The 23,486-nt window shown below is 40.6% G+C and overlaps 1 protein-coding gene across 4 annotated transcripts in view; it reads right to left on the reverse strand.

Moving 5' to 3' along the window:
• The window catches only part of PACS1 (phosphofurin acidic cluster sorting protein 1), a 143,266-nt gene that overhangs the window by 64,143 nt on the left and 55,637 nt on the right, over positions 1-23,486 (reverse strand). Inside the window, exon 1 of one of the 4 annotated variants that reach the window (XM_082627592.1) lies at positions 4,925-5,171. The exons of the other annotated variants lie outside the window; for them this stretch is intronic. Within the exon in view, the coding sequence (XP_082483718.1) occupies positions 4,925-4,983 (59 nt within the window). The 5' untranslated portion in view covers positions 4,984-5,171. Of the gene's footprint in view, positions 1-4,924; positions 5,172-23,486 lie in introns of those variants that run through there. 4 annotated transcript variants of the gene reach the window in all.

Genomic DNA, 23,486 nt, shown 5'->3' on the forward strand with positions numbered 1-23,486 from the left:
CAAAGAGAAGCCCATGTACCGCAATGAAGAGTAGCCCCCGCTTGCTGCAACTAGAGAAGGCCCAGGTGCAGCAATGAAGACCCAATGCAGCCAAAGATAAACAAACAAACAAACAAATAAACAACTAAATAAATATTTAAAAAAATTTTTTTAATGGAAGAAACAAAACTCATTATTTGCAGGTTGATATGATTTGGGAAATCCAGAAGATTTCTCATTATTAGGATTGATGAGAGTTTAACCAGGTTGCTAGATTTCTGAAAATCAGTTGCATTTCTAAACACCAGCAACAAAGAAATAAAACGTAATTTTTAAAAAAGATACTATTTGCAAAGCAACAAAAATTAGACATCTGAGATAAAACAGAGTAATAGCAAAAGCTAACAACTGAGCTAATAGCTGAGCATTGTGTCTCCTTATGAAATAGAAACTCTTATTAGCCCTGTTTTACAGAGGAGGAAACTGAGGCACAGAGAGGTTGATTTATCCAAGATCACACAATTAGTAAGCAGCCACGTGAAGGGTTAAACCCAGGCAGTATGGTCCTGGAGCCTTTGCTCTTAGCACCCCTCCAAGCTGCCTCCCTCTCTGCAAGATGGGCAAGGCCTCTACGTAGTTGTAGGCTACGTTGACCATGCACAAATATTGCTGTGAGATATTAAACAAGTAAAAGAGATGCCATGTTCATGTATAAGGGAAACTCCACTATCAAGATCTCAATTCACCCTCCAAACTGTTATACAAAATTAATACGACACTGATCAAAATGCCAATAGGATTTTCCATAGATGCTAATTCTAAAATTTAAAAGGAAGAGGACCAAAAAAAACAACAACACTCTTGAAGAAGAGAAATGAGGTGGGTAAATTAGCCTATCAGATATCCGGGTTTATTGTAAAGCAGTATTAGTTGAGGTAGTATGGTATTAGTGAAGGAACAGAAAGGTAGACCAATGGAACAGACCAGAGTGCCCAGAAACAATTTCACAATTGTACAGAAATTTGATAGAAGAAAAAGGCAGTATTTCAATAATTAGGAAAAGAAAAAACTATGAAATGGAAAAAAAAAATCAGATCCACACCTCACACCATATATAAAAATAATCTCCAAGTGGATTAAATACTTAAATGTGAAACGCGAAATTGTAGGAGAAATATGGGACAATATCTTTCATACTCTGAAGGACGGATTTCTCAAACAAGACACTGAAAACATTGAGAAATTCAATTATAGTAAAATTAGGCATTTCTGTTCATCAGGAGATACCATAAAGAGAGTTAAAACACAAATCATGAGCTTGGAGAAGATATCTGAGATTCATAATACTGAAAAAGGGTCTAGAATATATAGAACTCCTATAGTTCAAAATTATCATTTTACGCTCACAAAATAGGCAAAACTCAATGTGGATGAAGATGTGAGGCGACAGGAATTCATATGCTGCTAGTGGGAGTTTCAACTGGTACAATCACTCAGGAAACTATTGGGTATCATCTTATGAAGCCAAACATGAGTGAAACCCATGATCTAGCACTTTCACTCCTGGAGAAACTCCTGCCCTGTGTACCAGGAGCCACGTCACTGGCTATGTGACCTTGGGTAAGCCACTTCATCTTCCTATGCCCCTGTTTCCTCATCTGTAAAATGAGGATTATAATACCAACTCACAGAGTTGTTGTCAGGATTCATATACATAAAAGCACCGAGAAAAGTGCCTGGCCCATCATAAGTTCGCTATAAGCTAGCTGGGCTTTGGGTGGATGGACTGTGGTACTGTTTACTGAGATGAGGGAGTTGGGGGGAAGTTTTAGGGTGAATAGGGCAGAAAAGTCAGGACATTCTTAAGTTTGAGATAGCTTGAATATCCAAGTGGAAACAATAACTAGACAGCTGGCTATATGAGTCTTGAGCTCAAGGGAAAAATTAAGCTAGAGATATGGATTTAGGAGTCCTGGCATAAAGATGATATATAAAGCAATGGGAATGGCTGAGATCTTCCAGAGGAATGTTCAAATAAGAAAGAAGGTCAAGGATGGAATCCTTGGCGTTCCGACGCATAAAAGTCTGGCAAGGAGAAAGGTCCAGTAAAGGGGACAGAGAAGCTGCCAGTGAAGTAGGAAAACGATGTGCCTGCATGAACCTAGGGAAGAAAGCGCTTAAGAAGATGTGTCAAACGCTGCTGAGAAGCAGAGTAAGCTGAGGAGAGAAAACTAATCACTGGATTTAGCAAAATGGAGAATACTGGTGACCACATCAGTCATTGCAGTGGAGTAGTAAAAACAAAAGCTTGAAGTATCCCTTCTCCTGAGAACTATAAGCAGTTGTAGATGGAGGTGAGGATGGAGGAGAAAATTTTGAGCTGGAGAAAGAGCAACATGGTACAGAAGGAGGAACTTGGTCTCCATACTGACCAGTGTGTGAGTCTAACAATTCACATTTTCTAGCATTCAGCTGCTTGGGAAAATGTTGGGACCAAGTGGTCTCATCTAAGGTCCCCTGTGGTTCTCAGAGTTCCCCTGGAAAAAGAGAAAATAAGTTTTATCTGAGAATGTGGGGAAGAGAGGTGACTGGAGACCTGAAATGGAATAAGTCAATCAAATAGAAAAGATTTATTTTAAAGTAGCTCTGGTTTCACTCTAGAATTATATACAGGAAAAATGATATAGCACACAAGTGCCCAGAAAGTTTCAGTTGTGCCCTGCCATATCATTATCCCAGGATCATTGTACTATTTTTGAAATCACACAGATGAGGAGCTGATCTGAATTTCCTCTGTAATAAGCCTTGACCAATAAAGTGAATAACACACAAGAGACAAATCTTTAACTCTGTAAAGTTCAAAAGAAGCACAGTAACAGCAGGAGGCTGAAACCAGAGATCCCTGCTCTTATCCCCAGTTATGGAGCTGTCACAGCCATTCAGATGCTGCAGCTTCACACGATCTGAAGAGCCAGGAAGGAAACACCCAACTGCTAGCGTGGCTCCTTCCCTTTCTCATGTGCCTTCTCTTTCCTTTATTCCCCTCTCCCAACATTCAGCCTCTGACAGATTCTTACAATGTTTAAACAAACAAAATAAGAAAACTGTGTAATTTGGATTCAAGGTGGCTTTCTCTACAGAGATAATTAACATTTTAAAAAGTAGGTCATGTTGGGGGCTGAAACAGCTTGCCATTTTACCTTCAAATATATATATATTTTAAATACTGTATGGCTTCTTTTTTTCCAGAGATAATTCCATCTTTCTCTAATCTCTCTTATCTATCCCACCTCAAGGCAGGACCCACATTTGGCTCCAGAAACAAACAGCTGCTCTTAGAGGTGAGGTAACAGGATAATCCTTAGGCATTCTTGATAAAGGACTTCACAGAGAGGAACTACCATTATCTTAGAGTTTGAAACCATAGAGCTTCAAATAAGAATATTCCGCATGTCATAGTTTTCTATTCACAGAGCTACCACCTTGAAAAGAATGCTGGCATTTGAATGAGCATAATAACTGAAGCACACATTTTAGACCTAAGATCAGAATTTAGCTTTGGATCAGAAATGTTAGAAGCAATAAACTAAAAAATAAATAAGCCTGGTCTCAAAGCAATTACAAATGTTGAGTGGGACTGAGATACTGGGATAAGAAGACAATCAGGTCAGACTTTACCAACAACTATTTTCAAAGGAAGAACTGTAATCAATTTTCTGTATTAATAAGAAATAAAATTAAGTTGTGAGTATCTTTTTTTAGTACTTTTTAAATTATTCTCTAATGGCAAATTTAATGGCTATGCTTATCTTTACCTGATTCAATCTCTCCTCTCTCTCTCCAATTCTACAAATAAAAAGGGTCATTTTACATAGAGAACAGATTTGTGGTTGCCAAGGGGTGTGGGGGTGGTTGAATTGGGAGTCTGGGATTAGCAGATGCAAACTGTTATATAGAGAATGGATAAACAACATGGTCCTACTGTACAGCAGAGGGAACTATAATCGATATCCTGTGATAAATCATAATGGAAAAGAACATGAAAAAGAATGTGTATACATATATGTATAACAATCACTTTGCCATACAGTAGGAATTAACACAACATTGTAAATCAACTATACTTCAATAAAGTAATTTTTTTTTAAAAGGGTCATTTTGGGACTTCCCTGGTGGTACAGTGGTTAAGACTGCGCTCCCAATGTAGGGGGCCCAGGTTTGATCCCTGGTCAGGGAACTAGATCCCACATGCATGCCACAACTAAGAGTTCTCATGCCACAACTAAGGAGCTGGTGGGCTGCAACTAAGGAGTCTGTGAGCCGCAACTAAGACCCGGCACAACCAAATAAATAAATAAATAAATAAATAAATAAATAAAAATGGGTCGGGCTTCCCTTGTGGCGCAGTGGTTGAGAGTCCGCCTGCCGATGCAGGGGATACGGGTTCGTGCCCCGGTCCGGGAAGATCCCACATGCCGCAGAGCGGCTAGGCCCGTGAGGCATGGCCGCTGAGCCTGCGCGTCCGGAGCCTGACGTGAGAGGCCACAACAGTGAGAGGCCCGTGTACCACAAAAAAATAAAAAATAAAATAAAAATGGGTCATTTGATAATGCCTTTCAGGATTGTTTACATCTAAAATGATATATTTGACTCCTCCCATCCCAAATTTACTCCCTGTAAAATTTTAAGATACAAAAGATGCACAAGTCTTAGAAAATGTACTTTTGTGTGTTTGCATAAAGTAATTTTCCCTGACAACTTCCAATATGTCTTACTTTCATTTGTGATTGTATTACTTTCCTAGGGCTGACATAAATTACCACAAACTTGATGACTTAAAACAACAGAAATCTATTCTCTCATAGTTCTAACATCCAGAAGTCCAAAATCAAGGTGTCAGTGGAGCTGCATTGCCTCTGAAGTCTAGGGGAGAATCCTTCCTTACCTCTTACAGCTCCTGGTGGCTGCTGGCAGTCTCTGGCATGCCTTGGCTTGTAGACACATCACTTCAATCTCTGCCTCTTGTCTTCACATAACCTTCTCCCTTGTGTCTGTCTCTCCTGTTTCTGTGTCTCAAATCTCCCTCTCCTTTCTAAGGAGACCAGTTATCAGACTAAGGGTCTACCCTAAATTTAGGATGATCTAATCTTGAGATCCTTAATTACAGCCGCAAGACCCTCTCTCCAAATAAGGCCACATTCACGGGTACTGGGGGTTAGCACACTGATGTATCTTTTCCGGGGGCCACCATTCAACGCACGACATAGACCACTATCCATCTGGCTGAGCTCCAAAAATAAAGCATGTTTGCCTCTCATGCTACTTGTCATATTCTGCCAAGAATCCAACCTGACTTGGGAAAAGCTATTATTGATAGGAAGTCAAGAGCGAATCCCTCGATACTGTGAATACTCACTTCCTAAGTTATCTATTTTTTTTTTTAAGAATCATCTTTTTTCTTAAATTTATTTATTTTTGGCTGCATTGGGTCTTCATTGCTGCACCCGGACTTTCTCTAGTTGTGGGGAGTGGGGGCCACTCTTCGCTGCGGTGCACGAGCCCCCCACTGCGGTGGCTTCTCCTGCTGTGGAGCATGGGCTCTAGGCGTGCGGGCCTCAGTAGTTGCGGCGCACGGGCTCAGTAGTTGTGGCTCACGGGCTCCAGAGCGCAGGCTCAGCTGCTCCGCAGCACGTGGGATCCTCCCGGACCAGGGCTCGAACCCGTGTCCCCCGCAATGGCAGGCGGAATCCCAACCACTGCACCACCAGGGAAGTCCCAGTTATCTATTTTTAAATCCAAATAAGTGTTCTCCTATGGAAAGAAAATGTAGCCTATCGAATCTCCACTTTCTTATCTGGCTGAGCTTTCAAGTGGGAATTTATTCATTGGCCTAGTGAAATTAGATTAATAGGATCATTTTATTATCACTACTACCCACAGTATAGACATTCCTATTTATCTTTTTTTTCTTTTAACTTTTTATTTTTGAAAATTCGGTCACATAGCTTTTTTTTTGAATTTTTGAATTTTATGTTTTTATACAGCAAGTTCTTATTAGTCATCCATTTTATACACATCAGTGTATACATGTCAATTCCAATCTCCCAGTTCAACACACCACCCCCCCCACCCGCAGCTGCTTTCTGGCCTTGGTGTCCATACGTTTGTTCTCTACATCTGTGTCTCAATTTCTGCCCTGCAAACTGGTTCATCTGTACCATTTTTCTAGGTTCCACATATATGCGTTAATATACAATATTTTTCTCTTTCTGACTTACTTCACTCTGTATGACAGTCTCTAGATTCATCCACATCTCTACAAATGACCCAATTTTGTTCCTTTTCATGGCTGAGTAATCCTCCATTGTACATATGTACCACATCTTCATTATCCATTCGTCTGTCGATGGGCATTTAGGTTGCTTCCATGACCTGGCTATTTTAGTGCTGCAATGAACACTGGGGTGTATGTGTCTTTTTTTTTTAATTTATTTATTTATTTATTTATTTATTTATGGCTGTGTTGGGTCGTTTCTGTGCGTGGGCTTTCTCTAGTTGTGGCGAGAGGGGGCCACTCTTCATCACGGTGCACGGGCCTCTCACTGTCGCGGCCTCTCTTGTTGCGGAGCACAAGCTCCAGACACGCAGGCTCAGTAGTTGTGGCTCATGGGCCTAGTTGCTCCGTGGCATGTGGGATCTTCCCAGACCAGGGCTCGAACCCGTGTCCCCTGCATTGGCAGGCAGATTCTCAACCACTGCACTACCAGGGAAGCCCGCATGTGTCTTTTTGAATTATGGTTTTCTCTGGGTATATGCCCAGTAGTGGGATTGCTGGGTCATATGGTAATTCTATTTTTAGATTTTTAAGAAACCTCTGTACTGGTCTCCATAGTGGTTGTTATCAATTTACATTCCCACCAACAGTGCAAGAGGGTTCCCTTTTCTCCACACCCTCTCCAGCATTTGTTGTTTGCAGATTTTCTGATGATACCCATTCTAACTGGTGTGAGGTGATACCTCATTGTAGTTTTGATTTGCATTTCTCTAATTAGTGATGTTGAGCAGCTTTTCATGTGCTTCTTGGCCATCTGTATGTCCTCTTTGGAGAAATGTCTATTTAGGTCTTCTGCCCATTTTTAGATTGGGTTGTTTTTTTTTTAATATTGAGCTGCATGAGCTGTTTATATATTTTGGAGATTAATCCTTTGTCCATCGATTCATTTGCAAATATTTTCTCCCATTCTGAGGGTTGTCTTTTCGTCTTGTTTATAGTTTCCTTTGCTTTGCAAAAGTTTTTAAGTTTCATTAGGTCCCATTTGTTTATTTGTGTTTTTATTTCCATTACTCTAGGAGGTGGATCAAAAAAGATCTTGCTGTGATTTATGTCAAAGAGTGTTCTTCCTATGTTTTCCTCTAAGAGTTTTATAGTGTCTGGTCTTACATTTAGGTCTCTAATCCATTTTGAGTTTATTTTTGTGTGTGGTGTTAGGGAGTGTTCTAATTTCATTCTTTTACATGTAGTTGTCCAGTTTTCCAAGCACCACTTATTGAAGAGACTATCTTTTCTCCATTGTATAGCCTTGCCTCCTTAGTCATAGATTAGTTGACCATAGGTGTGTGGGTTTATCGCTGGGCTTTCTGTCCTGTTTCATTGATCTATGTTTCTGTTTTTTTTTTTGTTTGTTTGTTTGTTTTTTGCGGTACATGGGCCTCTCACTGTTGTGGCCTCTCCCGTTGCGGAGCACAGGCTCTGGACGCACAGGCTCAGCGGCAATGGCTCACGGGCCTAGCCGCTCCACGGCATGTGGGATCCTCCCGGACCGGGGCACGAACCCGTATCCCCTGCATTGGCAGGCGGACTCTCAACCACTGCGCCACCAGGGAAGCCCTATGTTTCTGTTTTTGTGCCAGTACCATATTGTCTTGATTACTGTAGCTTTGTACTATAGTCTGAAGTCAGGGAGTCTGATTCCTCCAGCTCCGTTTTTTTCCCTCAAGACTGCTTTGGCTATTCGGGGTCTTTTGTGTTTCCATACAAATTTTAAGATTTTTTTGTTCTAGTTCTGTAAAAAATGCCACTGGTAATTTGATAGGGATTGCACTGAATCTGTAGATTGCTTTGGGTAGTATAGTCATTTTCACAATATTGATTCTTCCAATCCAAGAACATGGTATATCTCTCCATCTGTTTGTGGCACCTTTGATTTCTTTCATCACTGTCTTATAGTTTTCTGAGTACAGGTCTTTTACCTCCTTAGGTAGGTTTATTCCTAGGTATTTTATTCTTTTTGTTGCAATGGTAAATGGGATTGTTTCCTTAATTTCTCTTTCTGATCTTTTGTTGTTAGTGTATAGGAATGCAAGAGATTTCTGTACATTAATTTTGTATCCTGCAACTTTACCAAATTCATTGATTAGTTCTAGTAGTTTTCTGGTGGCATCTTTAGGATTCTCTATGTATAGTATCATGTCATCTGCAAACAGTGACAGTTTTACTTCTTCTTTTCCAATTTGGATTCCTTTTATTTCTTTTTCTTCTCTGATTGCCATAGCTAGGACTTCCAAAACTATGCTGAATAACAGTGGTGAGAGTGGACACCCTTGTCTTGTTCCTGATCTTAGAGGAAATGCTTCCAGTTTTTCACCATTGAGAATGATGTTTGCTGTGGGTTTGTCATATATGGCCTTTATTATGTTGAAGTAGTTTCCCTCTATGCCCACTTTTTGGAGAGCTTGTATCATAAATGGGTGTTGAATTTTGTCAAAAGCTTTTTCTGCATCTATTGAGATGGTCATATGGTTTTTATTCTTCAATTTGTTAATATGGTGAATCACACTGACTGATTTGCATATACTGAAGAATCCTTGCATCCCTGGGATAAATCCCACTTGATCATGGTGTATGATCCTTTTAATGTGTTGTTGGATTCTGTTTGCTAGTATTTTGTTGAGGATTTTTGCATCTATATTCATCGGTGATATTGGTCTGTAATTTTCTTTTTCTGTAGTATCTTTGTCTGGTTTTGGTATCAGGGTGATGGTGGCCTCATAGAATGAGTTTGGGAGTGTTCCTTCCTCTGCAGTTTTTTGGAAGAGTTTGAGAAGGATGGGTGTTAGCTCTTCTCTAAACGGTTGATAGAATTCACCTGTGAAGCCATCTGGTCCTGGACTTTTGTTTGTTGGAAGATTTTTAATCACAGTTTCAATTTCATTACTTGTGATTGGTCTGTTCATATTTTCTATTTCTTCCTGGTTCAGTCTTGGAAAGTTATACCTTTCTAAGAATTTGTCCACTTCTTCCAGGTTGTCCATTTTTTTGCACAGAGTTGCTTGTAGTAAGTAGTCTCTTAGGATGCTTTGTATTTTTGCGGTGTCTGTTGTAACTTCTCCTTTTTCATTTCTAATTTTAGAAATTTTTGATTTGAGTCCTCTCCCTTTTTCTTGATGAGTCTGGCCAATGGTTTATCAATTTCGCTTATCTTCTCAAAGAACCAGCTTTTACTTTAATTGATCTTTGCTATTGTTTTCTTTCTTTATATTTATTTCTGCTCTGATCTTTATGTTTCCTTTCCTTCTGCTAACTTTGGGTTTTGTTTGTTCTTCTTTCCCTAGTTCCTTTAGGTGTAAGGTTAGATTGTTTATTTGAGATTTTTCTTGTTTCTTGAGGTAGGCTTGTATAGCCACAAACTTCCCTCTTAGAACTGCTTTTGCTGCATTCCATAGGTTTTCGATAGTCATGTTTTCATTATCATTTGTCTCTAGGTATTTTTTGATTTCCTCTTTGATTTCTTCAGTGATCTCTTGGTTATTTAATAATGTATTGTTTAGCCTCCATGTGTTTGTGTTTTTTACGTTTTTTTTCCCCTGTAACTGATTTCTAATCTGATAGCGTTGTGGTCAGCAAAGATGCTTGATATGATTTCAGTTTTCTTAAATTTACCAAGACTTGATTTGTGACCCAAGATGTGATCTATCCTGGAGAACGTTCCGTGCACTTAAGAAGAAAGTGTAGTCTTCTGTTTTTGGATGGAATGTCCTATAAATAGCAATTAAATCTATGTGGCCTATTGTGTCATTTAAAGCTTGTGTTTCCTTATTAATATTCTGTTGGATGATCTGTCCATTGGTGTAAGTGAGGTGTTAGAGTCCTCCACTATTATTGTGTTACTGTCACCTTCCTCTTTTATAGCTGTTAGCAGTTGCCTTATGTATTGAGGTGCTCCTATGTTGGGTGCATATATGTTTATAATTGTTATATCTTCTTCTTGGATTGATCCCTTGATCATTATGTAGTGTCCTTCCTTGTCTCTTGTAACATTCTTTATTTTAAAGTCCATTTTATCTGATATGAGTATTGCTACTCCAGCTTTCTTTTGATTTTCATTTGCATGGAATATCTTTTTCCATCCCCTCACTTTCAGTCTGTATGTGTCCCTAGGTCTGAAGTGGGTGTCTAGACAGCATATATATGGGTCTTGTTTTTGTATCCATTCAGCGAGCCTATGTCTTTTGGTTGGAGCATTTAATCCATTCACGTTTAAGGTAATTATTGATATGTATGTTCCTATTACCATTTTCTTAATTGTTTTGGGGTTGTTTTTCTAGGTCCTTTTCTTCTCTTGTGTTTCCCACTTAGAGAAGATCCTAAGCATTTGTTGTAGAGCTGGTTTGGTGGTGCTGAATTCTCTTAGCTTTTGCTTGTCTGTAAAGTTTCTGATTTCTCCATCGAATTTGAATGAGATCCTTGCCGGTAGATTAATCTTGGTTTGCAGGTTCTTCCCTTTCATCACTTTAAGTATATCATGCCACTCTCTTCTGGCTTGTAGAGTTTCTGCTGAGAAATCAGCTGTTAACCTTACAGGAGTTCCCTTGTATGTTATTTGTTGTTTTTCCCTTGCTGCTTTCAATAATTTTTCTTTAATTTTTGTCAATTTGATTACTATGTGTCTCAGCATGTTTGTCCTTGGGTTTATCCTGCATGGGACTCTCTGCACTTCCTGGACTTGGGTGGCCACTTCCTTTCCCATGTTAGGGAAGTTTCCCACTATAATCTCTTCAAATATTTTCTCAGGTCCTTCCTCTCTCTCTTCTCCTTCTGGGACCCCTATAATGCGAATGTTGTTGCATTTAATGTTGTCCCAGAGGTCTCTCAGGCTGTCTTCATTTCTTTTCATTCTTTTTTCTTTATTCTGTTCTGCAGCAGTGAATTCCACCATTCTGTCTTCCAGGTCACTTATCCGTTCTTCTGCCTCAGTTATTATTCTGCTATTGATTCCTTCTAGTGTATTTCTCATTTCAGTTATTGTGTTGTTCATCTCTGTTTGTTCTTTAATTCTTCTAGATCTTTGTTAAACATTTTTTGCATGTTCTCGATCTTTGCCTCCATTCTTTTTCTGAGGTCCTGGATCATCTTCACTATCGTTATTCTGAATTCTTTTTCTGGAAGGTTGCCTATCTCCACTTCATTTAGTTGTTTTTCTGGGGTTTTATTTTGTTCCGTCGTCTGGTACATAGCCCTCTGCCTTTTCATCTTGTCTATCTTTCTGTGAATGTGGTTTTTGTTCCACAGGCTGCAGGACTGTAGTTCTTCTTGCTTCTACTGTCTGCCCTCTGGTGGATGAGGCTTGTGTAAGTTTCCTGATGGGAGGGACTGGTGGTGGGTAGAGCTGGCTGTTGCTTTGGTGGGCAGAGCTCAGTAAAACTTTAATCCCCTTGTCTGCGGATGGGGGGAGCTGGGTTCCCTCCCACCTGGTTGTTTGGCCTGAAGCAACCCAACACTCGAGCCTACCCAGGCTCTTTGGCAGGGCTAATGGAGGACACTGGGAGGGCTCACGCCAAGGAGTACTTCCCAGAATTTCTGCTGTCAGTGTCCTTGTCGTCACAGTGAGACACAGCCACCCCCTGCCTCTGCCGGAGATCCTCCAACACCAGCAGGTAGGTCTGGTTCAGTTTCCTATGGGTTCACTGCTCCTTCCCGAGTCCCAATGCGCACATTACTTTGTGTGTGCCCCCCAAGAGTGGAGTCTCTGTTTCCCCCAGTCCTGTCGAAGTCCTGCAATCAAATCCCACTAGCCTTCAAAGTCTGATTCTCTAGGAATTCCTCCTCCCGTTGCCAGACCCCCAGGTTGGGAAGCCTGACATGGGGCACAGAACCTTCACTCCAGTGGGTGGACTTCCATGGTATAAGTGTTCTCCAGTTTGTAAGTCACCCACCCAGCAGTTACGGGATTTGATTTTATTGTGATTGCGCCCCTCCTACCATCTCACTGTGGCTTCCCCTTTGTCTTTGGATGTGGGGTATCTTTTTTGGTGAGTTCCAGTGTCTTCCTGTTGATGATTGTTCAGCACTTAGTTGTGATTCTGGTGTTCTCACAAGAGGGAGTCGGTCACATAGCTTTTAAATTCAGAACTTCATCAAAGAGGGTGATACAGTTAAAGATCAAAATAGTCAAAGGAAACAAAATGGTTTGGTGAACAGCAAAGGATGGGATGTGTGGAAGGCTAAGATGGCCTATGATGCTTAAGAAATGCCATTCTCAAGGGCTTTGTTGATGGGTGAGCAAGAAAGTAGATGTGGCTAATGCAATTTTGCACTAATATTCCAAGTGATTATGCATTGGTTTTGTTTACACATGTATACATTTTTTTAAAATATTCTTTTCCACTGTGGTTTATCCCAGGAAATTGGATATAGTTCCCTGTGCTATAGAGTAGGACCTTGTTGTGTATCCATTCTAAATGTAATTGTTGGGCTTCCCTCATGGCGCAGTGGTTAAGAATCCGCCTGCCAATGCAGGGGACACAGGTTCGAACCGTGGTCCGGGAAGATCCCACGTGCCTCAGAGTAACTAAGCCCGTGCGCCACAACTACTGAGCCTGTGCTCTAGAGCCCACAAGCCATAACTACTGAGCCCACATGCCACAGCTACTGAGTCCTGTGCACCTAGAGCCCGTGCTCTGCAAAGAGAGCCACCACAATGAGAAGCCCCTGCACCGCAACGAAGAGGAGCCCCCGATTGCCACAACTAAAGGAAGCCCGCACGCAGCAACAAAGACACAACGCAGCCAAAAATAAAACAAATAAGATAAATAAACTTATAAAAAAATAAAAAATAATAGTCATATGTCTTTTAGAGAAATTAGAGAAGAAAAAAATACAGTCTTTTACATTCACCATATTACTTCCCGTTTCTAGTGCTCTTCATCTCTTCCTGTAGATGTGAGTTACTATCTGCCAGTTCCCTTCATTCCAAAAGCTTCCTTTAGTGTAAGTCTCCTGGCAACAAATTTTGTTTTTGTTTTTCTGGAAATGTCTTTACCCCTCATTTTTGAAAGACAGTTTTTCGGGATATTGAGGTTTTGGTTAATAGTTTTTTTTCCTTCAGCATTTGAATATATTGTTCCAGTGTCTTCTGGCCTCTGTTGTTTCTGATAAGTTAGCCATATTTGTAACATTGATCCTTTGTATGTAATGTGTCATTTTTCTCTGTTTTCAAGATTTTCTTTTATCTTTGGTTTCAGCCGTTTGGCTATGATGTATCTACAAGTGCTTTTCTTTGTGTTTATTCTGCTTAAAGTTCATTGAATTTCTTGGATCTGTAAATCAGTGTTTTCTATCAAATTTACAAAGTTTGGAGCTATTAATTTCTTCAGATTTTATTTTCTGTCCATTTTTCCCCTCTCCTTCTGGGACTTCAATTACAGCTATATCAGACTACTTCATATTGTCCTACAAGCCTCTGAGGCTCTGTTCCCTTTTCTTAAATATTGTTTCCCCTCTTTTTTGACCTGGGTAATTTCTATTGCTCTGTTTCCAAGTGCAGATTATTGTGTCTGTAATTTCAAAATTGTTGAGCACATCTAGTGAATTTTGATGTTACTTTCATTTCAGCCCTAAAATTTCCATTTTTTTCATAGTTTCCATTTCTTTGTTGCAATTCCTCTGTTCACTTATTTTTCCTTTAATTCTCTGATATTTTCTTATAACTCTTTGATCATATGTATAACTGGTTTGAATGAAGTCTTTGCCTACAAAATCCAACATGTGTACCCACTAAGACACTCAGAAGCAGCTTCTATTAATTGCTTTTTTTTTCCTGAGTATGAGTTACACTTTCCTGTTTCTTTATATATCTAGTAATTGTAGGCTGAAAGCTAGACAATGTATATAAGATCTTGTAGCAATTCTGGACTCTGCTGTGTCCTTCTAAGGATTGTTGGGTTTTTTTTTTTATTCTAGTAGGCAGTTAACTTGCCCAGATTCAAACCACATATTGGTCTTCCCCTGGTATGCAGCAGCTGATAAACCTGCTCAGTTCTTACAGCTTCTAGGTACTACTTTTTCAGACTGGCTCCCTGGGGTCTCCCCTGTACCTGTGTAATTTGGCAGACAGCCAAAGACCTGGGCAGCTTATACTCAGATTTGAGGGCTCACACTCTGCGATTTTTGTGTTTTTGTAATTTCCCTCTAATTTTCTAGCTGCTCTGCCAGTCTCAGGGTCTGTCTTCTGACACCCCAAGCCAGTAAGACTCCAGTTTTCTCCTGCCTGAGCTGTGTAGTTTAGGAATTAACTCATCTTAAGAAAAAAAAAAAAAAAAAAGGCATCAAATTTACAGATCTCAGCTCATATAGGTTTGTCTTTCAAGGACTGGTTCCTTCTTGCCTCTACTTGTTTGTTTGTTTTTTGTTTTGCTGGGTCCCTTGGTGTCTCTCTTGCACATTTGGAATTTAACAATTGTAATTAATTTTATGGTTAATTGTGGTTAATTTTATGTGTCCACTCGACTGGGTTAGGGGGTGTCCAGATAGCTGGTGAAACATTATTTCTGGGTGTGTCTGAGGGTATTTCTGGAACAGATTAGCACTTAAATTGGTGAACTGAGTAAAGCAGATGGCCCTCCCCAGTGTGGGTGGGTATCATTCAATCCACTGAGGGCCTTAAATAGAACAAAAAGGTGGACGAAGGGCAAATTTGTTTTCTCTCTCTGCTTGAGCTGAAACATCCATCTTCTCCTGCCCCCGGACATCAGCACTCCTGGCTCTTGGGCTCTTAGACTCAATTCGGGACTTATACCATCAGCCCTCTGAACTCAGATTGCATTACACTGCCAGCTCTCCTGAGTCTCCAACTGGCGGACTGCAGATCGTGGGACTTCTCTGCCTCCATAACCACGTGAGTCAATTCCATAATAAATCTCCTCCTATATAGCTATATATCTATATATCTATCTATCCTCTAGGTTCTGTTTCTCTGGAGACTCCCGACTAATAGAGCAGTCAACAAGGGATTTGGGCAGTGTTTTTACTCAGATGTTGGGCCTCACCCTTTTTGCAGTTCTCTCTTGCTTCCAGCGTTTCCCCGTATGTTTCCTCTACCCTCCATCCCTGACCTCCCTTCTCTGTCACCTCTCACCTGTAAGGCTGTTTTCCACTGTCACTTCATCCACTGTAGCCACCATGGGGACTGAAGCACACCTTTAGGCAAAAAACCCCACAAACTTGCAGGTCTTGCTCCTTCCAATTACAATTTTTTCTCCTCCAGCTTCTGTCTGCTTTTGGGTGCTTTTAGTAGTTTCTTTTATTTTGTCCAGATTTTCTAATTATTATCTGTGGGAGGGCTTGAGCAACCACTTCACTCTACCTCCTCTACTGGAAATTTCCTAATCCAACTGAGAATAACTTACAACTCAATATACTTTTTAGATTTTTTTTAAACTAACACCTTACCTTTAAAAAGCATAGCGCTATACAAAATATTTATAAGTAATAAAAGTTTTAAAATAATGAACAACAATCTCACTGGTAAAGACCTAATTGTCTTTAGAAAATTTAAGTCAAGCAGTCCATGTGTTGCATGTAATAAAGTCAAAGGCAGAAAAGGCTTGGGGCTGTTCTTCCTATTTTAATGAAGAGGAAACATAAAGTGAAAAAAAAAAAAAAGAAAAGCCCAGGGCTCAAATTAAAGAAGCTAGCAACTAGAATTCTGATTGTAGAAAATGAATCTTTTTCCTGCCTAGGAGTCACCACAACTCAGTCTGTTCTACATTTAGCAAATGAAGGACATGGGAAAAATAAAGCTCTTCTTTTGTTTTGGTTTTGTTTTGCTTTATTTTGATCGTCTCAATGGTTATTTTGGGGGGAGGAGAAAGAATGTGGGCTGAATAACTGTTCAACATTTACTGTACTGGATTCCAACTGCTGTATGGAATAATGAGATTGTATATGTCTCAAAGTATAAATATTTACAGATGGTCTGCTATAAGCAATGCATATATGTAATAGGAACACAGAAATGGGATGGAAGAAAAGTGAATAATGTGAATAAGATCAGTTTTGCTCCCAAAGATTTTTATGATGTACTAAATAGACATGTAAAGAAAAACAAAACAAAAACAAAAACAGAAGAGGAGAAACACAGGAGGTGGAAGGGAGGTAGACAGTTAAGTGCTGCTTATAGACTAAGTACCTGATTTAGTAAATCTCACAACTCCAAATCACAGTTAGTGTTATGCTATGAGTTACTTCTGTCTGTGTGTGTATGTTTACGAAGTATTACCGATACACTGTAGAAAAAATATTTAGTTTATTTTGGAAATATATAGCAAAGTGAAAGAAACATCCCTATAAACCTCCAAGGAGGATCACTGTTAAAAATCCAAGGGAAAAAAAAATGTGTGTATGTGTGTCCACCAACCTTTGAGCATATACTTCTGTGCTTCTTTTGCTCTCTCTTTTTAACCAAATCCTGTTGTTCATACTTTACAACTTACATTAAGTGGACACCCTTCCTTGTGAGTAATTTTCCTGGACTAAATCTGCAGAATCTGTCTCCTCTGTGATGTGCAGCCATGATGTTTCTACTCAGGTGCTTTCTTTTCTTTCAGTTCTTGTTTCTGTTTTTAGACCTGACTTCCTAGGGGTTGCCCCTGTGTCTACAAGGTTTAGTGATCAGCCAATGATTGGTTAAAGGTTGTGCTCACACATCTGGAGCCAGCGAGACTTCCAACCTCTGCACATTGATTTGTGTAGGGTTAAGAACGCACAGTTCAGGTCTGCCCCAACTGTGACTTTCTCCCAGGGCCTCCTGCATCTCCTCTGTACATCCATTCAGCTGCCCAGCCGACCAGGGCTGTGTGGTTAGCTTGGGACCCGTCTAGTCTTACATGTGTGCACGGCTTCCAGTCGGTCAGGAACGTGTGGAGAGTTTTTCAAGCCTGTCTGTGGCTGTCATTTCTAGGACCTCTGCTAAGGTTCTGACTAGTCCACAGTCTGTTGTTTGACCCAAGTGGGGCAGCTAGTTAGGCTACCAGAGCTGCCTGTTTGCTTGCCACCGAGATCATAACTTTTACTGACAATGCCAGTGGGCATGGGCTTTTCACCGTCTGCTCCAAATCAAGTGCGTTTCCTCTGGCAGCCAGTTGCTAGCTTTTACGGTCTGCCCAAACCCACCACCCCCACGATGGAACGACTACATTAATGGGTTGTGGGTGGCAGGGAGTAGTCCCAGGCTAAGAAGATCAAAAACTCCCACTGTCCTTATCTGAAGTTCAGCAGTTTCTTATGGACAAATGCTTCTCAATTTGCTGTTGGCATGTGTGCTCCTTCCTCAGACCTGAAACGGTTGTTTTTGACAACTTTGTCCAGTTTATCACTGTTTTTTGAGGAGAGATTTGCAGACTTCCTCACTCCACTCACCAAAGCCCTGCCTCTGTCCTCAGCTACTTATAAATCTTCTTTCACCTTCAGTGTACCACTCGGCCACATGACATAACACCACATTATAAGTCAAATACGGGATCATAAAGGAAAGTGAGCATCCTTCATGCCCAGCTGTCTTCCTATGCCATTACAAAGAAGGAGCAAAATATAACGTTTTTAAAGATGGCTCTACAACTCTACCTGGTCTAAAAGTAAACCAAATGCCTGTGTTTCCCTCAAGTCTTATCTAGGTTCCAGGAGCAGGTTTCACCTTGACTCTTTTATGGAAGAAAGTTGCTTGGCTACTTTTTGTTTTCCTTCCCTGTAAGTCACACATTCTCTCTATTGGCTGGCATCTCAAGTCACCCGGCTCCTGAGAGCTGGTTACCAGATCTCTAGTGAAGGCAGACTGCCCTGATAGCCTTCTGTGTTTATTTGTACCAGTAACAAACCCGGGATTTATTTTCCCTCACCCTAATAAACCTTGTTTCCTTCCTCAGTGTGATACAGTTTCTTTTTGTAATAGAAACGGCTCTTATTGCTGTATCTTACCCTATTGAAACTGCAAACTATCACGTGGCTTGATCTGGTCATTTAGCAAACAGGTATTATTGTTACTAACTGTTTGCCTGTTCTTTTTCTTAGAACCCAACTCAAGAAAAAACTAAATAGGGGGCTTCCCTGGTGGCGCAGTGGTTGAGAGTCCGCCTGCCGATGCAGGGGACACGGGTTTGTGCCCTGGTCCGGGAAGATCCCACATGCCGCGGAGCGGCTGGGCCCGTGAGCCATGGCCGCTGAGCCTGCACGTCCGGAGCCTGTGCTCCGCAACGGGAGAGGCCACAACAGTGAGAGGCCCATGTACCGCAAAACAAAAACAAAAACAAAAACAAAAACTAAAACAAAAACAAAATAGGGACTTCCCTGGAAGTCCAGTGGTTGACTCCGTGCTTCCAATGCAGGGGGTGCAGGTTCGACTCCTGGTCAGGGAACTAAGATCCCACATACCGCAGGGCACGGCCAAATAAATAAATTACTTAATTAATAAAAAAGGAACAGTTGAATACATTATAAAAAAGAAAAAGCTAAATACAGTCAGTTATCAGTCAGAGGCGGACAGGAATCAAAGTTCAAGAATTTCTGATTCTTAGTTCTACAGTTACGCGCCTCCCAAAACTAAAGCATTCTTCCATATTGTTGCTACGTTGACAATGAGTTTGTGAAAGAGCGTTTACTCCACACGACCCACCCTCAAGTAACTGCAAATGGCGTCTGAAACTTCTTAAAATGCTTTTTCCTCACAAAAGTCTTCAGCAGTACATGGCTTCCCAGACTGAGCATTATATGTTAAATCAGGGCAAACATAATGGCAAAGGGAATTTCTCACTCATTGCTTCTCTTGGGTTGGTGGTACCACGTGACAGGCTGACGCAAGAGAGAAGAGCAGTCACTGGCCTGACCAGATCCAATCCAGCTGAGGACACGCAGTGAGGGCATCAGCGGTGAGATGACCACACGCCCACTGCCCCTCACACTTAGCGGCTGCTCCAGGATGTTATAGCCTCACCAACGTGGGAGTGAGGAATACGCCACCCGAGGAAGGTGGAAATGCTGCAGATCCTGTCTCCTCCAGACAGCAAGAGGTTTTAAGTAATCCACACGGCGTCCCTGGAAGTCAGCAGTCCATTACAACTGGAGTTAACTGATAAGGTGGGGTGGATTACAAGAAGGTAATTCAATTGCAAGACTCTTGACAACACCATAATCTAATACTGCTCGGGAGGGAAATCACTCCTTTTGTTTGGCATTTTCATTAACAGAACCACCTGACTGCAGTTTAAAAAGCTGCATCAGGAAGAACAGCCTCTCATACGGTCTTTAAAAAAAAAAAAAAACTTATTTATTTGGTTGCACCGGGTGTTAATTGCAGCACGTGGGCTCCTTAGTTGCAACTCGCAGGCTCCTTAGTTGTCGCATGCTAACTCTTAGTTGTGGCATGCATGTGGGATCTAGGTCCCTGACCAGGGATCGAACCCAGGCCCCCTGCATTGGGAATGTGGAGTCTTATCCACTGTGCCACCAGGAAAGTCCCTCTCATACGGTCTTTACTGGATAGAATGACCTGACCCACCTATAAATAACAGAATTTCTAGTCAAGCCATACAGCTGGAGTCAATGTAGGCTAAACTGTGGTTTGTGAGTCACTCTGTGTTCTCAGTGATGGCATTCCAGACACAAATACCATTTATGGATCTGGGGTTTTTCCAGTGAAGGTGGCTAACATGTAAGGGGACGGAATGTAAAAACCCTGGACATCATTCAGATCAACGCAGTCTCAGGGCTGTTCTAACAGGAAAAGCAGTGTTAGACGGCAGCTGACTCGAAACCTCCCCTGCTCTTTCTCTTCATGAGTTCCATTCCCATCTGGTTTAAACTAACAGCTCTGAATTATAGAAAGCGTCAGGTTTACATCTGACAGAAAGTATCCACTTCCTCTTTTTTCATAAGATGCTGATTTGTAAGAGATGAGCACTTTCTACCTGGGTTACAGAAAAACAATCCCTCACTCTCTCTCTATATATATATGTATATATATATATATATATATATATATATATATATATATACACATATATGTATATATATATACACATATATACGCACACACATATATTTATATACATGTATATATATACACACATATATATACAGTGTTTTATATATATATATACACACACACAGTGTTAATAACATTAGGGGTGAGAAAATACTTTCCAAATCCACCAAAAGAGAACTGAAAGGTATAAAAGTAATAATATTGCATTAAATATATAAAAAGTTCAAGATAAATACATTTCAAGGCTTTCTAAAATGGAATAACATTGCTGCATAAGACAATATGTATAATGTACATAAAATAATGAATGTGATGAACGTATTCTTTGCAGCATTGTTTATAACAGCAAGAAAGGGGAAACAATTTTAGCTTCTTTCCTTGTTTCCTGAAGTGAAAGCCATGAAGAACTCCTCCAGACATTCCTAACCAAAACCCTCTCATACTTTAGAAAGAAGTTAAGAACTTAACTAGAGGCCAGTCAAAACTCTCCCTGTTTTTGTGTTCTGTAGCTGTAGCTTAGAAGCTTCGGCATCACTTCAGAGCCTGTTAAAATGCAGAATCCCAGGTCCTACCCCAGACCCACTAGATCAGAATCTGCATTTTAGCAAGACACCCAGGAGATCTGTATACACATTAACGTTTGAGATGCACCGGCCGATAGCACATTTTCAATTAAGCTTTTAATACCATGTAAGAGCTTGATTTTGAGCTCGTGTTACAAGAGTCATCAATACAGAGGTGAAGGCTGGTTTCGTCAAATTCAAGGAGGCTTTTTTCGTCTGTGTTTTGGCACCACCTGAGCAACCACTGTCAGTATTTGGGGCTCAGCACATCAGACATGCTAAGGGCAAATGGTTCCATGATGTTCTCAGGTTGTAAGCATTAGTGTCACAACGGGATTTATTTAAGAAATTAATCCTAGAAGTCGGAACTTCTAAATGTCTGTTTCAGTGCTTCTCAAACGTTGGTGCACCTGGAAATCACCGGGGGAATTTGTTTGCAAAGGAAGATAGCAAGGTCTCACCTCTCAGGAGTCCTATTAGTTCCTCAGTAGTGACTCTAACAATTCTAAGAAACATGGCATCAGGGCTGGGATTAGAAGGCACCTAGGGCACAAAATTTAAGGAAGTACTTATTCTCAGGTTTACCCAAGTGCAAGATTGCCACCTGAGCAAACTTGAGAGTGCCTCCTTAAATGGGGCATCCAGGGCATCTCGCTGGACTCCCCCTGGCCTCCGTCCTGTATAGGGTGAGTCCGTGGCCCAGCAGCACCAGCACGGTCTGGAGCCTTGTTAGAAATACAGAATCTTGGCCCAACTCCAGACCTACTGTATCAGAATCTGCAGATTATCAAGATTCTCAGGTTATTCCTATGCATATTAAAATTTGAGAAACAGTGAAAATAAGGGATGCCCAAATAAAGTCTTGCAACAGATAGTAAAATCCTAAGCTCTAACACATCATGTTGCATCTCTGATATAGGAAAATGAGCAGTGGCTTTCCACTGATGTTCACAGGACAGCCCTACACTGACCAATATTTTTGTCACTCTTTTAATCAACGGCCTGGATAATGACAGAAAAGAGATGCTTATTAACCTGCAGGGGGCTCAAAGCAAGAGGCTGCTAGTGCAAGAAGTAAGAATCAGGCCATCTTGACAGGCCAGATGACAGGCTGAACACTGAACTATAATAAGTATATAAAAAGTTTGACATTTCAGCTAAAAATTTTAATAACGAAGGTATAAAATGTGTGATGATTTGCCTGGCAGCAAAACATATGAAAAATCCTGGGAATAAGTCCAAAAGTATATTGTGAACTTAATACAATGGCATTTCAAATCAGTGGGAGAAAAATGAATCATTTAATAAATGGTATTGGAGTAACTGGGTGGCTAACTGGAAAAATAAATAAATTTGAACCTCTAACTCACATCTTATATCAAAATAAATTCCAGAAGGATTAAAGATTTAAACATAAAAACAAATCCATTAAAGTATGAGAAGAAAATATGAGGAACATATTTTAAAAATAACCTCAAAGTAGGTGAGGTCTTTCTAAGCATGAACAAAATCCGAAGGATATAAAATCCAGGGGCTGTTTTTAAAAAGTTGATACATTTTATTACATTAAGAAAAAAAATCTGCATGGTAAACACCACTGTAAACAAAACCTGAAGAAAAATGACAACAGGTAGGAGAAATTTTACAACTCATATCAAAGACATAGGGCTATTTTCTTTAATGTACAAAGACTCCCAAAATCATCAAGAAAAAAGCCCAATACACCAAAGAGAAAGCTCAGCCTGGAGAGACTAAGGAGGCTGAGAGCTGTCCTCCAATAGCTGAAGGGCATTCTTGTGGAACAGTGAAAACATTGAGTCATGTGTTGCTATAAATGGCTAAATCGGGATTGACGGTGGAAATTCCCATGAGTTAAATGTCAGCTGAACATACAGAAGAACTTTCTAAGAATTAGGCCAAGGCTAACTGGCCAAATTTTAGGAAATTTTTGGAAGGGAGGACCACATAAGATGGGAAACTAAGCAACATGATCTCTGAGGTTCCGTCAAACTCTGAAATTATGCAATTCTATCCCACAGATTACATCACCTCTGGAAAAGTTCACAGCACAAAATCAAATAACGTTAGGCTCTCACAACTCCAAAAAGATTGGAAACCCTGGTGCTTATCACTCGTAACTCTTCATTATAAGTACAATGTTCTCTGGGGGAAGGGGGACAGTGGGGAGGGTATAAATGATTTGTTGACCCCTGACTCCATACTCAGGAGTATTTTGAGGGTTTTATGGTGGGGGGGTTGGGCAAGCCTTCTTCATTCATTGCTCCTGCTCCTTCATTACTAAAAGCAAAAGAAGGGTTTTAAAAGAGAGTGAATTAGGGTTGGAGAGTTAAGTATGAGGTCTCACTAGTGTGGTTCTTTGTCGTATAAAACCTGTAACCCATAACCCATGAGAGATACATCGACGTCAAGGTCACTTTCACTATAGTCTGATTATGAGCTAAAAAGCACAAACAAATATGGTAGAAAAATTCAGCTTACAAACAGGATATAAACCAGCAGTGAGTTTTGCAAGTCAACTGGGTAGAATCTGAAACGGCACTAAAAATGTGGAGAGCCGGAGAGAAGGAGAGCTAAGAGGAGGTGGGTCCCTCGGCCAGCCTGTCAGTGCATG

This window comes from Mesoplodon mirus (assembly GCF_964341445.2).
Source record: "Mesoplodon mirus genome assembly, chromosome: 7".
Taxonomy (NCBI): Eukaryota; Metazoa; Chordata; class Mammalia; order Artiodactyla; family Ziphiidae; genus Mesoplodon; species Mesoplodon mirus.